The sequence below is a fragment of the Mchenga conophoros genome, linkage group LG22 (genome assembly GCF_057382185.1).
Source record: "Mchenga conophoros isolate Kocher_MC1m ecotype Shallow Benthic linkage group LG22, M_conophoros_male_GT1.1, whole genome shotgun sequence".
In the NCBI taxonomy this organism is placed as follows: domain Eukaryota; kingdom Metazoa; phylum Chordata; class Actinopteri; order Cichliformes; family Cichlidae; genus Mchenga; species Mchenga conophoros.
The window spans coordinates 14,845,077-14,857,939 of NC_140546.1; the positions used below are offsets into that span (position 1 = coordinate 14,845,077).

General features: G+C 40.2%; 2 protein-coding genes across 2 annotated transcripts; both read right to left on the reverse strand.

Annotated features, from left to right (window-relative positions):
- Positions 1–1,067: 1,067 nt before the first annotated feature.
- ciarta (circadian associated repressor of transcription a) lies at positions 1,068–6,687 on the reverse strand. The gene is made up of 6 exons (XM_085263216.1): positions 6,188–6,687; positions 4,474–4,821; positions 4,269–4,344; positions 4,098–4,176; positions 3,697–3,850; positions 1,068–3,435 (listed from the first exon to the last, which is right to left on the reverse strand). The coding sequence occupies exons 2-6, from the start codon at positions 4,819–4,821 to the stop codon at positions 3,067–3,069; spliced, it is 1,026 nt and encodes a 341-aa protein (XP_085119342.1). The 5' UTR covers positions 6,188–6,687; the 3' UTR covers positions 1,068–3,066.
- A 3,229-nt stretch (positions 6,688–9,916) lies between these two features.
- Positions 9,917–12,066, reverse strand: mrps21 (mitochondrial ribosomal protein S21). The gene is made up of 2 exons (XM_085262956.1): positions 11,935–12,066; positions 9,917–10,319 (listed from the first exon to the last, which is right to left on the reverse strand). The coding sequence occupies exons 1-2, from the start codon at positions 12,015–12,017 to the stop codon at positions 10,139–10,141; spliced, it is 264 nt and encodes an 87-aa protein (XP_085119082.1). The 5' UTR covers positions 12,018–12,066; the 3' UTR covers positions 9,917–10,138.
- Positions 12,067–12,863: the final 797 nt, after the last annotated feature.

The window sequence follows — 12,863 nt, forward strand, 5'->3', positions numbered from 1 at the left end:
GGTAGAGCAAGTGCACTGTTTACTGTTTGTTGTGGCAGAGGAGTTTTAATTCTGTTTTAATATTTAAAAACTAATACAGTGCTGTGCAAAAGTCCTGAGTCACCTCTCATTTCTACATGTTTTGCTTCCAAGGAACCAGACTTTCTTGTTATTTTGGTAGTCTTCTGCAATAGTTCTTCAGGCTTTCCGAAGGTCTTTCAAAGTTGCTTGTTTTTTCACTTATTTTCAGTTGAGTCCTTGCAGCTAACCATTTACAGATGAATATTTTCTTTTGTTAAGCCAACACTGACCTATGAATTATTGGAGCAAAAATGTGGCCCTACACATAACATACAATTTAAACAACCTGCCAACAAAAGCACACAATTTATTTCCAATTTGTTAGTTGAGTCAGTATAAAATGCCAAAAATTAATACTTATACACCAATGAGGTGATTTCCAAATTAGCCATTAAAACTTAGAATTTCTCAGGATGTTGTGCAGTGTGTCCTCAAAAAAATGTTGAGAAATCTACAGCAGATTTTTAGTTCATACCAGTGTGAAGCCAAATGTTGTTTTTGTACCATTTAAAGAATGCAGAGTAAATAAGTTCGTAGTGTATGAGGTGTTCTGGTCAGAAAAAATACTTTGCTGTGAAGAGAAACTTTCCTTTTTTACCAAGCTCACAATTGGGCCTGCTGCTGGATCGGGTGACCCTGAACCAAGAATAATACAAGAATAAAAATGCCTTTATATAACCCACACATCGAAAATACCACTTTTGTGCTTTCTCCTCTCTCTCTCTTCCCTGTGTCTTTCTGGTGGGATCTCCTGCTTTGGAGAAGCATGTTCCTGACCTGCAGTTACTGGCCCCACCTTGTTATTTGCTGTGTTACTCGTGGCCTATCTGCACCCTTGTTTTTTCCTTTTCAATGCAGCCTGAATGTGCCATGACCGGTTACCCTAACCCCAATGATGTAGTGTGTTCACCTTCCAATAATATGCTCTAAATTGATGCTATACAAGTAAAACTGTACTTATCTAACCCATGGAATAATAAAGGAGCCTTATAAAAATATTTACGGGGTAGATTTAGTGGCTGGAAAGCCGAAAACTTAAACATCAATGCAGAAAAATGCTGATTTTGCTGATTCGTGTCATTCTGTACTTATCAAGAAATCACCAGCAATAATTTCATTATAAGAAATAAATTTTCTAAAACAAGTGAAAATTAAAGACATCAAACTGTAAAATCAGATTTTTTTTCTTAACTCCTTTATCACAAATAAAAAGTGTAACCCAGCACAACAAAAAATGTACTCCAGGATGCTACATCTTAACAGACTAACACAACACACCGCTGCACTATTGTTCTCCGCCTTGTGCTTCCAATTTCTGCTTTAAATAGGAAAATTCATACACAAGTAAGGACAAAGCCTGAGAAACATTCACTTTTCAGTGGCATATGTGGCAAAATGACGTTACCATCGTTGGTTAAAACAGTACACTTTTCGTATGACTTTTTCTCGTATGATTTAATGTCAGGCAAGCTTTATGTGATAAAATAAGGCTCACTGGTTAAAAAAAAAAACAACCCAAAACAAAAAGATCCCACCAGAGATGAAACGTCATTCAACATGAATGATACCTGATTATAAAATATGGTGGTACAAAAAAATATTAAGGTATTTAATAGATATGGAATGGAAAGTGTTTTGTTTATCGTATTCCCCCTGATATTTCTTAATAATGACTCAATAGAAAAGCACTTCCAGGGTTACAAATCCATTTAAAACAGGGCACAAAGGGATGTTTTTTGCCCTCATGATGACACAATGCATTTGGAGCTTTTTTTGTATGAATAATAAGCTAGATTTGCTCAACTGCAATCAAATGACATGTCCTCCTCCCCCACCCTTTCCCCTACAAAAACCTGTAAAGCGCTCATCCCAGGCGTAACACACACCAAGTCTGCTGAAGGGAATTAAGGTTTTCAAGTACTGCTTTCATAAATAACATCACAAACCCTTTAGTGTGTAACATTTCCTCATTGTCATCCAAAAGTGCAGCTGCATCAATTCAAAGTCACACAGGATTAAATATTATATTATTCCTGTTTAATCACCTAATAAGGAAAAAGTGACCCCATGCCCAAGGTCAAGTGTAATAAAATATTTCAAGTCCACCTATCTACAGCTAGCTTACAGAATAAAAACCAACTGAAAGACCGAGCTTCTTTGGTTTCTAACTCGGCTCAGTGATTACTAGTCAGTCATGTTCTGTGTGGGACTACATCTGTTCTTAATAAGTGCAGATAAAAAAACAAAGAGCGTACGTTAAGTGCTGCGACACTAGAGTAAGCTGCTTGTGATATGATAATGCATCATGGTTTAATTTGGCACATTTTGGCAGCGGCTTCACGCCTTTATTCTACTGTATGCTACAATCAGACAGCTGGAAAAAATACTTTTTAAACTTTCCTAAATAAAATTTCGAGTCATCTGAGTTCAATAATGAGGTATATTTGTAATCAATTTGTGAGTTGCTTCACGATAAACTAAGCCGCTAATTAATTTGTCCTATTTTCTCTGGGAAAATAGTGCAAATGCAAAAAAAATGTAAGCAGCCGTGGAACCAATCGTCGCTTCATAAAGTATTTTATATTCAACTGACTCGTTTTTTTCCTGCTACAAACACATTTTTCATCAATGGCATGAAATCCTGTACTGCTACTGCTTAGAGCTGCGTTCGATGATATGAAAACGTACAAAGCACAGCACAGACTGTTTTAACACATGTAAAAGTATTTTCAACATTTTTTAACTTAAAGGTCAATGTATACAAAAATCCATTCAGACAAACACTTTGAAATAACTCTGGTGTCATTAAAAACCCAACACTGGATAGTTAGGGGTTAATGACCATCTCTGTACAGTTCTCCTCCTCCTGGTTTAATGTTCCTTATAAGCATCACAGACTGGCTCCACGCCCAACTTTATTCTTATGTAATCGAGTCCGCCCTCTGCTTTCAGTCTCGCTGGCATGCTGAGGCACCTCCATGTGATAGCGAGGTCAGCTAAGGCCAGCTAAGGTGAGTCACTTATAGTAATGATGTTGCTTGAAGACACCGAGCTGTCTTGTGTAGCTGGGCTGCCACATGAGGAGGAGGGCGGAGAACTCTCAGGGTGCTTCCGATTGTCATGTGCTCTCCTGCTACATAAATATGACGGCCTGCTTAAAGTGCCAGTCCTGTGTGTAAACTCGTGTTCAGAGCTACAGCTGTACCCAGCTGCTTCGTCTGCTTCTTCCTCTGGAGTTTTCTGTCCTATACGGGATCCGCGCCAACACGTGATAATGGTGTCTAGTGAAAAGGCAGCATGGCAGCTCCCGTGTTTTCCGTGCTTGGCTGGGACTTTGCCAGCCTGGGTAGAGTCTGGCCAGCTCAGTTTTCTCTTCTGCAATGGGAGAGCAGAACCAAAAATAACAACACATCAAGGCCATCTTGGAAGAGAATTAAGATCTTTGAGCCAAAAAAGGACAATAAAGCAGATGAGGTTGACCTTGGGGAGACAGAATACTCTACTAAATACTAAGATGCTTTCTAATCATTTTAAAATGTACATTAATTTGCTTTTTTTTCTCCTTCATTCCTTAAAATAATACTATTACATTAAACAACACTGTCACAGATATGGTGACACCAGGAGGAAGCTCACCTTTACTGGGATGTGGAGCTGATTTTGGCTCCAGCGTGCTGCGACTCTGGGTGTGGTGGTCTTGTTTGGTGTGTTTGTGGATGTAAACGCCTCCCGAGGGAACCACATTTTGAGCAGCATCTCTATTTGCAGCAGATTCTGAAGATATTTCTCACTGCAGAAACAAAAGAATTGTACAATTACCCTGTGGGGTAATAGGGACAATGATAACACTGTTCATGCTGTTAACACTGCTATTAATATTAGGTTTTCTTTTTAATAAAGTTATTGTGAAAGGCATTTTAACTTTATTAAACAGGATAATGTGGAGAGAGGGTAGGAGCAGTAAGGACTATAACCTTTGACATTTCGATCAGCTGCTCAACCAGGTGAGCATTAGGTATCATTTTTGGTGGACTTACCCCATTTCAGGTTTCTGTAGGATTCCAAGAATCCTCTGCAACCTGTCCATAGCAACACTCTGCTGGAAACTGGTTAAGCCTATCAAAAACACAAGCAGGTACCTGGATATAACTACCAGATTGGATGCAATAAATAATGAAGATCATTTAGGATAATGGTCAGACACATACCTCGGTCAAATCGGCCAGTCTTTAAACCATGAAGCAGCTCGAGGAGAGGATGGATAAACCTGTGCAAATCTGCACACTGTAATGTTAAAGGCAATAATAAAGACTGTTAATATAACTAAAATCTGCTATTTACTAAAAGTTAACACAGCTAAAAACTTCTGTTTACTAAAATAAGACCTAAAGATTCCAAAAGAGAAGTGCTCACCTTCTGAGCGAAAGCGATGTCCCCTGGTGTCACTGATGATGATAATGTGTGGTCTTCAGGAGAAGGGGCAGAGCCTGGAGGTTTAGTCATGTCAGAGCACTTTTCAGACCGGTCACACTGAGATCTCAAACGCAGCTGATTGGTATGAGGAGGTAAACCAATGTAGCTTCCAGAAAGTGAGATTCCTTCATCGGCGGAAGGCAACTTTCCAATCCCACTGTCCCCCTCTCCCTCTGAGAAGGTTTCAGCCTCATCTTCAGTCTGCTCAGTCTCACTGAGCAGAAAGCTTGGAGTGGAGGGTAGCGAGTCATAAGATGGCCATTTGGAGGAAATACCTAATGAATTCATCTGTGGAGACAGTATTGAGGAAATTCTTTTAAATCAAGATTATGAATAAAAGTAAAGTAATCAGTAGCACAGCAAGAAGATCCAGGGTTTGAATCCAGGCTTTTTGCATGTTCTCCCTATGGGTACTCTGGCATCCTCCCACACTCCAAAAACATGAATATTAGTTAACTGGTGATTCAGGAGGTCATATTACCTTAAACAAATGATCAGTTTTGATGCTTCTGGGGATACATCTCTGAATTTTATGTCTCTTAGTTATCCTTAACATACCTGCCCTTCAGCATACAGTTAAGAGCCAGGCAAAGAGTCTTTTTATTGTTACTTAATAGAAAACTTTGCATTTTACTGCTATTCAAACAATATTTTATCACAGTCTTAATGTTTTTACTTTGGCCAAAGACCTAGATTTGTTTGGTGGGCACCAAAATGTTTTAAATGCACATAAAATAGAAGATCACTTGTAACATTAACATGAAAAAAAATACAAGGCGCCTTAGTTATAATAGCTGCGTATTTGATTGAGTAATACAGTCATTAAATGAAAATCCTATCCATATGTTACTATAAAACACTTATCAGCCCTCATGTGCATGTCCTTATGCAATATCTATTAGAAGTGCACTTGTTGCCAAGAACAGTGAGTTACGTCTTCGCAAATTTTCAGCAACCGCAATAAAATCCAGATGAGGACAGAGCCAATAACAATCAACTCTGATAGATTATGACCCTGGAAGAACACGAAGGCCCTCCGACCGACGCAATCGCAGTTATTCACTTTAAAAAACGCGCAGTTCAATCGCACGAGCCCCCTTAAATTTTCGCAAAAGCCTGTTACATAAAGTTTGTTATAGCACGTGTTGCTGCAAATGTTAGTTGCCTTGAGCTTAGTTTGTTTATATCTGCACTAGATTTTTTTAATCACTGCCTCTTAAGGCTGGATATTACGTATTTAATTTTAATGGTTAAAACTGGAGACATATGGGAATCTGATTTATGTAAGGACACACATGTGTGTACGTCTGCAGCTGATAAGCTGGTAAAACGCAATAATCATCTTATATACCAGTTATAACATGTTTGCGATAACTGGGAATAGTCTAGAAAACCGTATCCCACAAACTGAGTGATTGTTAGCTGAAAATGTCTTTAAGAAAAAGCATAAAAGCAGTATTAATACCGTTTTCATTCTGTAATAATACCCGTGGTCAACCAGCTAACTGGAAATTCGCTATGTAAAGGTGTAAATGTAAAAAGTTACTGTTTAGTCTATCTGAGGTAAAAATAAAACGCAGGCTTTATATAATAAGTGAGGAGCCACCTTTCCCTAAAAAACGTTAAAGTGTAGGAAAAGGACGGAGCTTCTTACCTTTTGGACGGAGGAGAGTTGGACTCTTAAAAAAGGACAGCTAGCGCTATTTGAACTAGTTTAAAAAAATAAATCAAAGCTCACAGAGGGGACTTCCACAAAAACTAACGGCTCTACTTGTGAGCACAGCTGTAACTCCTCTTAGCCAGTCCCTCCTCGTTTCTGCTACCTCCGCTCGTGGCGTTTCACTTACATTGGGAGCTCTCCTACCCGCACGCGAACTACCCACCGAGAGCAACGGCCTCTACACGTGCTGGAGCGTGTACGGAGCCGCGATTGGCTGAGCCCAGAGCTGCTCTTTTCCCTTTGGCCGAGAGGCTTGGCCAATCGGCGGGACGCACAACGTCGGTTGGTTGGTATAAGGGTTTGGATCCCTCCGATCCTTCAACGGCCGCACGTGTGGTAGGTGTGGATGCAGAGCGAGAGGAACAGCACGAGGCAACTGGCATCTAAAATGTTGATATGCAGATTGAGTCACATTATAGAGCCAACGAGTAATAACAGACCACGCTGCTGGTCCCCGCGCGCACATACACGTACACACACACCTCTACACTCTGGAGTCTTCTCCTTTTTCAGTGGGGGCTGCACCCCCCCCCCCCCTTCCCCCTCCATACTCTCTCCACATTCTTCCAAATTCGTTCGTCATGTTACTTAACTGAAGCTCTCCAATAGGCTTGCATGTGATGGACCAAGACACCCACGTCACTTGATTAACATCATTAATCAGAGAGATAGAGAGAGAGAGACATGCACAGTTCACAGCAGGGTCTTTCCGAAGAAGATTAAAATTATTTAAAGGGATTTTGTGTCAGTCTTGCGTTGATAACTTGCTTTCTGGGGTCACCTGCCAAGATAACACCTGAACATCTTCCATGCATACAACAACAAACCAAACCACTAATTGGGAGATTTAGATTTAAATAAGCATGCGATAAAGGTCTATTGAAGCAACAACATAATTTTGGCTTCAGATTACAGTGCAATCTAATATAACCTTTATTAAAATAAACTCTAGAAACAATAATTTTATTTATTATTAAGTTCATGTCAACAAGCTGGACAAGATAAGAAGATGTGGCAACATAGGCCTATTAAAGCCACAGAGGGAGAGAGAGAGAGAGAGCCCATTGGAAGGCAGGCTTACATAATTATGTAATAAGATATATGCTTGAGGAGTGAATCACTTGTGTCACATGCAAAAAGAGGGCTGTTAACCTGCAAGTGTAGGTGGGTTTAGTTGATTAAAATAGCTTTTACAGACAAAAACAAATGTTTATGATGATTTCGGTACAACACGGGGAACAGGTGAATAACATTAGTGAAAAAAAGAGAGTGACATAGAAAGCATGGCACAAGCCAGATTCAGCACTGCCACAACTCTGGGTGTGGTGGAGGGAGTCGAATAGAGTTCGAAATCTTTTATTATACCGTTCAAACAAAAGTGATGCAGTGCCATTGTGAACAGAATGCTTAAATTACGTAATTTAACCTGGACCAATGAGAGCGCAGTTCCCAGGCAGTGCGTGCAGGTTCTTTATACAAATCATCAGATCAGTAATGCTCTTTTTATGGCACATTGTCGGTATCGCTCTTGTCACACTGGCTTGATTCATGTTCCTAAAGTTTGCACAGATACACTTAGTTCCAGACTTTTTGATTGCGACACAGGTACTGTAACCATGCAAACAGCACCAGCCATCAACTGATAAAGAAACCGTGTAAACAGGGGAGCCTACTGCCAGCAGCAGTATATGCAGACAACTGAAGAATTATAATTGAATCAAGGATGCAGATGTTCAACATATGCATGAATGTTCTAATAGCTTTGGCCAGGCATGTTTTCTTTAAAGCTTATGTATATGGGGCTATAAAAGTATTTGACATGAGCTGCACTACAATCAGACTTCTTAAGTGTCACTGTTGGCTGCTGGTTCAAATTAGAAGCCATGGGTGGCAACATATATTATTCTAAGTGTTGACATGTCCTCTGTGCAGTCGATACTTATGAGTGGAAAGGAAGCTGGCAGTGTGTTTATGTTGGGAGCAAGCCAACAAAAGTGTTTGCGCCTGTCTCGATGATATTACTTTACCAAGTCTGCTGGATGCACAGTCTACATCATAAAGAAAGCCACAGATTAAACCTTAAAATAAAAACTGAACTATGGACCAATCACCTATTACTTAATACTGCCTGTACCCCATCTGATCCACCTCAAATGTTGTTGGAAGAGCTTTTCTCTTATTTTGATTGAGCCTTGTTATCTATTACCAATGTTCCCCAAGCAGTGACTGCTGCCTGTGCGTAGTTATACGTGCCCAAATACACACAAGCGTGTTTGTTTGGCAATCTTTGTAATAACCAAACATGATACCTCCCAAACCCTTAGCCTAACCCAGGGATTCCCGAGAGGTGTGGCGAGGCCTACTGGTTTAACTTGGAGCAGGTCCAGGTATTCCTTCGGATCTTGTAAACATCCTGTGAAAGAAAACCCCTGATCCAATGTTTGACCTAGTCCTGCAGTTGCCGACTGGTGGGAATTTTGAAGCAGCAGAGGTGGTTAAAAAAGGTGGTAACATATCAATATAACCACCTTTGCAGATGGCTCCATTCAGTGTGGAGCAGCAGGCCTACTCTGATCTTACAGTGCAATCAAAAGAACCAAGGTTAGATATGATTCTTCCTTTTATCATTCCTGGGACAAATAACGTCAGTTATTCACTAATGTCGTTTTCAAAGGAGTGTACTTGTGACCAAATACCCCGGTTTACTCCAAATCTCCCCTGACAATAACATCAGCCCAAAGCTGCACGCCGGGAACTTCATGGCATGGTTTTCATGACTAAACAGCTCCTGTAGGGTGGCCCAAGTAGTATATATGTTTGTAGCTATGCAGACACTCACTATTTTAATTTGGCCATGTTTTACACATTACTCTGCCAGCATGGAGTTAAAACTCGCAGCATTGTTTAACAAAATCACCAGTAACAAACTGTAGCTGTGGATAATCCACAGGACAGTTCCATGGGAACAAAAAGTAGTTCCAGTTAACCCTCCATAACAGTTAAATGTTTTTCTGCTTTTGAGGGGAAATTTGTAACTACTGCGAGGATTAGAACCAAAACACTTTTCACTACTGTTAGATCCACTAGTCATACAAATTAGCGTATCCTTTAAAAACAGTTATGTTGTGAGGATAGTCAACCTTTTACAGTGTGAAATATACACAGGTCATCTGTCAGAGCTCTCCCCTCAGTCCTTACAATGCCACCCACTGCCTGAAGACAGAGGACAGGATATAAACATGACCTGGTAACCTCAGAGATAAGTAAGCGTGGTGAAAATGTTTAACTTTCCCTGTGTAAGTGAGGAGAGAGCAAGTGCACACATCAAAGCCCCCTGCTGGAAACAGCCGAGACAGACGTGCGCGGCCGACGCGCCTCGCTTAAGCAGCATTGCAGGAGGTGGCCGACATTGTCGGTGGACATTAACGCCACACTGTGCATTAGTGACCTTGAATTAATTTACAGTACGATGCTGCTGAGCCAAGACCTCATTCACACACACACACACAAAAACCCAAAGCATCGCAGCATTGTTTCCTTCAGAAAATGAGGTCGCGTTAAACTACTTCCAGTGCCATATATGGGCAAAAACATCACCCAATACACACACAGCTGAGTTTACAGAATACACCAGTTTGTTATTCAAATAAAAGATCAACTGTGATAAGTCCTAAGTGTCTAATTTATTAGAAATGTTCAAAATGGAGACAATTAAATCACATTTTTTGTGTTTACAATGTGACCACATAAACACCACTTTTGTCTGCGTTTGCCTGGTCCTTCAGGCTCAGGCAGCAGCATTATGTTGGTCTTGTTTGCTTCTTTCAGCTTTGCTTCCCCAGTCTTATCCAGTCCATCATTCCTTTTCCAACAGGAGCCATCTCCCTAGCAGCCGAGCCAGGGATCTTCTCTGTTTGTCCTGGAGATAAAGGCAATTTTTCTGGCCATCTCCGTGTGGTATATACGCCTGCAGTTCTCAAAGTTCTTCCGCTGTCGTTCTCGGCAGGGCTTCTCGTAGTATCGTTTGCGCTTCACTGTGTCAACAATGCCATCCTGAGTCAGAATCCTGGAGTAAACAGAAAAAACGTGTGAATAGATTAGACTTAGTAAACAGAAAGAGCAGTAAAAGTGACACAAATGTAGTCCCAAGTGCATCAGTTCCTATTAGATGTCAGCCTCTGCTTATAAGTGCTTAATATGCTAAAACCATTACATTTTTATTCATCTTTTTTTTTTTTTAGACTAATCGGTAACTCACCCAGACAAAATGTCAAAATGTAAGAAGTACAACAGAGAACATTACGTTTTCAGAGTCTGAGGGCATGCAAACACAGTCAGCTTCTAATGAGACTGAAGCACGGATTCATAGGTAAACTGTAACCAGAACTGCACCTAACCACAGCACAAACCGTAACTGGCTCCCAGCCATAGGATAAACTGTAACTGGGATGTAATGCCAAGATAAACTAACTTGTTCCTGACCACAGGACAACATATACCCTTTAAATATGTATTTAAAATAGTCCAAATAACAGAGAGGACCAAAAATAAATAGATCTTGAAATGTTAGTCCTTCAAAAAATTGTGCGTGCTCTGCTTTTGGATCCAAATAAACATTTAAAAATTAATCATCTTGAGCCATAAAATCGATGCAAAAATAATGTGCAAAAGTCTTGGGCCACCCCTCATTTCTTTATATATTTTGCTAGTAAAATGGAGAATAGTTGCAGTGATTTGCTGACCATTTCTCAGCAAAACAGGCAGAAGGATCTCTCAAGTTCTGTGTCAGGTCTTTGCTGGATTTTTTTCAATTTATGGAGGACATGACAGATATTCAGATATTGTCCATTTGCTGTAGATAGGTTTATAGGCCTGCAACCTCTCCAATTTTTAAAGAGGACACTGCACACCATGTTGAGATATGTACTTTTACTCCTAGAACTTTACATGTAGTGTTTTAATTTAGAAAAGCGCATTTTACAGAGAAGTACTGCTACTTTTAAGTTACTTTCAGATCTAAAACCTTCTTCTACTACCATGCAGTACAGTCTTTTAGCAGTTCACTATACAGACTCTTGTGCACTGTAATACCATCTGTATCGGGGCAAAGGACTCTGCACAAAGGCTGGAAGATCATGGCTAATGTCTTTTAAAATCAGTCCTTAACACTTTATTTATCCTTTATGATTTTCTCACGGGTCACACAGTTAATTCATGGTCCCGTCCAACTCCCCACCCCCCACCGAGAAAAAAAAAACTAGAATTCTCCCTGCTTTTACTTTGAAATCCAAATGTAACAACTAAACAACAGAGCTAAATAAAATTGTCGAAATGTGTGAAATTACTGTTTTTTCTAGCGCAATTTTAAGTCGAATTTTTTTTACGTTATGCTCTTTAAAAACCGCGAATGATGCTAATATGCTTAAAATACGCAGACTTTAATCAATTTCAATTTAAACGTGTAGTGAATTTCGCTTTTTGATTACATGTATATCTATCTTATAAATTAAAACACAAAAAAAGCCTCAGAAAAAGCGTATTCTGTAAACTGTGTTGTCCCCACTGCGCAGGCGCAGCTCTGTGACATTGAGCAACAAGCTAGGCTGGGCCGTTAGCGCGCCTCTGGTCGGACAACAAACACATCTGACAAACAACGTTAAATTCAAAAACCTCGCAGTGACCTGTTTAAAGTCTTGTACGCGGCATCCACATCCCCGTTTTGGACCATCACCGTCCGGGAAATGAATCGAAGGTGTCTCGCCATGATGAGACCGGTGCTTGCTCAACTCTCGTTCGGCTGTAAACGCCTAACGACAAAAGGTTCCGGACACAAGAAGCGCCGCATAAACACAAACACTAGGGGGCGTTTGACTCAACCGTTTTAGTAAATGGCATCTTTCCCGTGGTAAAGGCTTTTCTGCCTTTTTTTCTCTCCTCCCAGATATTTTATTCTAAAATTAAATTTTCAGTTATGTTCGAGACTCTACTTTACTTTAAAAGACACGTATGCTTCATAAACCCTTTTATCATTTTGAAATATTTCTTAAAGGTGAAAACTTGAAGTGAAAATGTATTTATGGTCATCTGCCTCTGTCTATCTTCACATCCTCCTTCACTTTATCCCTGAATCTCCTTTGTGGGCTTCCTCTTTCCCCCCTGCCTGGCAGCATCTTCAGCAACCTTTGCAAACATATCCGCTATCCCTCCTGTGCACGTCCAAACCATCTCAGCCTTACCTCTCTAACTTTGTCTCAAAATCACTTGACCTGAGCTGTCCTTCTGATGCACTTATTCTTGTGTATCCTGGCCTGTCTCAATAAAAACTTCAACGTCTCCAGCTCTGCCTCCTACAGGTAAAAACAAGGAATTTAGGTGTCACTTTTGATTCGACTCTTACATTGGATGGGCATGAGAATTCTCTGGTTTGTTAAGCCCTATTTTATCTCACTCTGAACTGGAGATTGTTATACATCCATTTATTTCCTCACGCTTGGACTATTGTAACTCACTGTTTATGTGTCTAAGCAAAGGTTCTCTGGATCGTCTGCAGGTTGTGCAAAATGCTGCAGGTAGGCTTTTGACAAAATCCTCTACGTATTCATATGTAACA

Excerpts from the sequence above, each read along its gene's own strand:
- ciarta (XM_085263216.1), bottom strand. The coding sequence starts at position 4,821 with ATGAATTCATTAGGTATTTCCTCCAAATGGCCATCTTATGACTCGCTA. Across the intron at positions 4,177-4,268 it reads GACTGGCCGATTTGACCGAG|GCTTAACCAGTTTCCAGCAG; the intron begins GTATGTGTCTGA and ends TGTTTTTGATAG. Across the intron at positions 3,436-3,696 it reads AGCTCCACATCCCAGTAAAG|AAGAGAAAACTGAGCTGGCC; the intron begins GTGAGCTTCCTC and ends CTCCCATTGCAG.
- mrps21 (XM_085262956.1), bottom strand. The coding sequence starts at position 12,017 with ATGGCGAGACACCTTCGATTCATTTCCCGGACGGTGATGGTCCAAAAC. Across the intron at positions 10,320-11,934 it reads GCGTACAAGACTTTAAACAG|GATTCTGACTCAGGATGGCA; the intron begins GTCACTGCGAGG and ends TGTTTACTCCAG.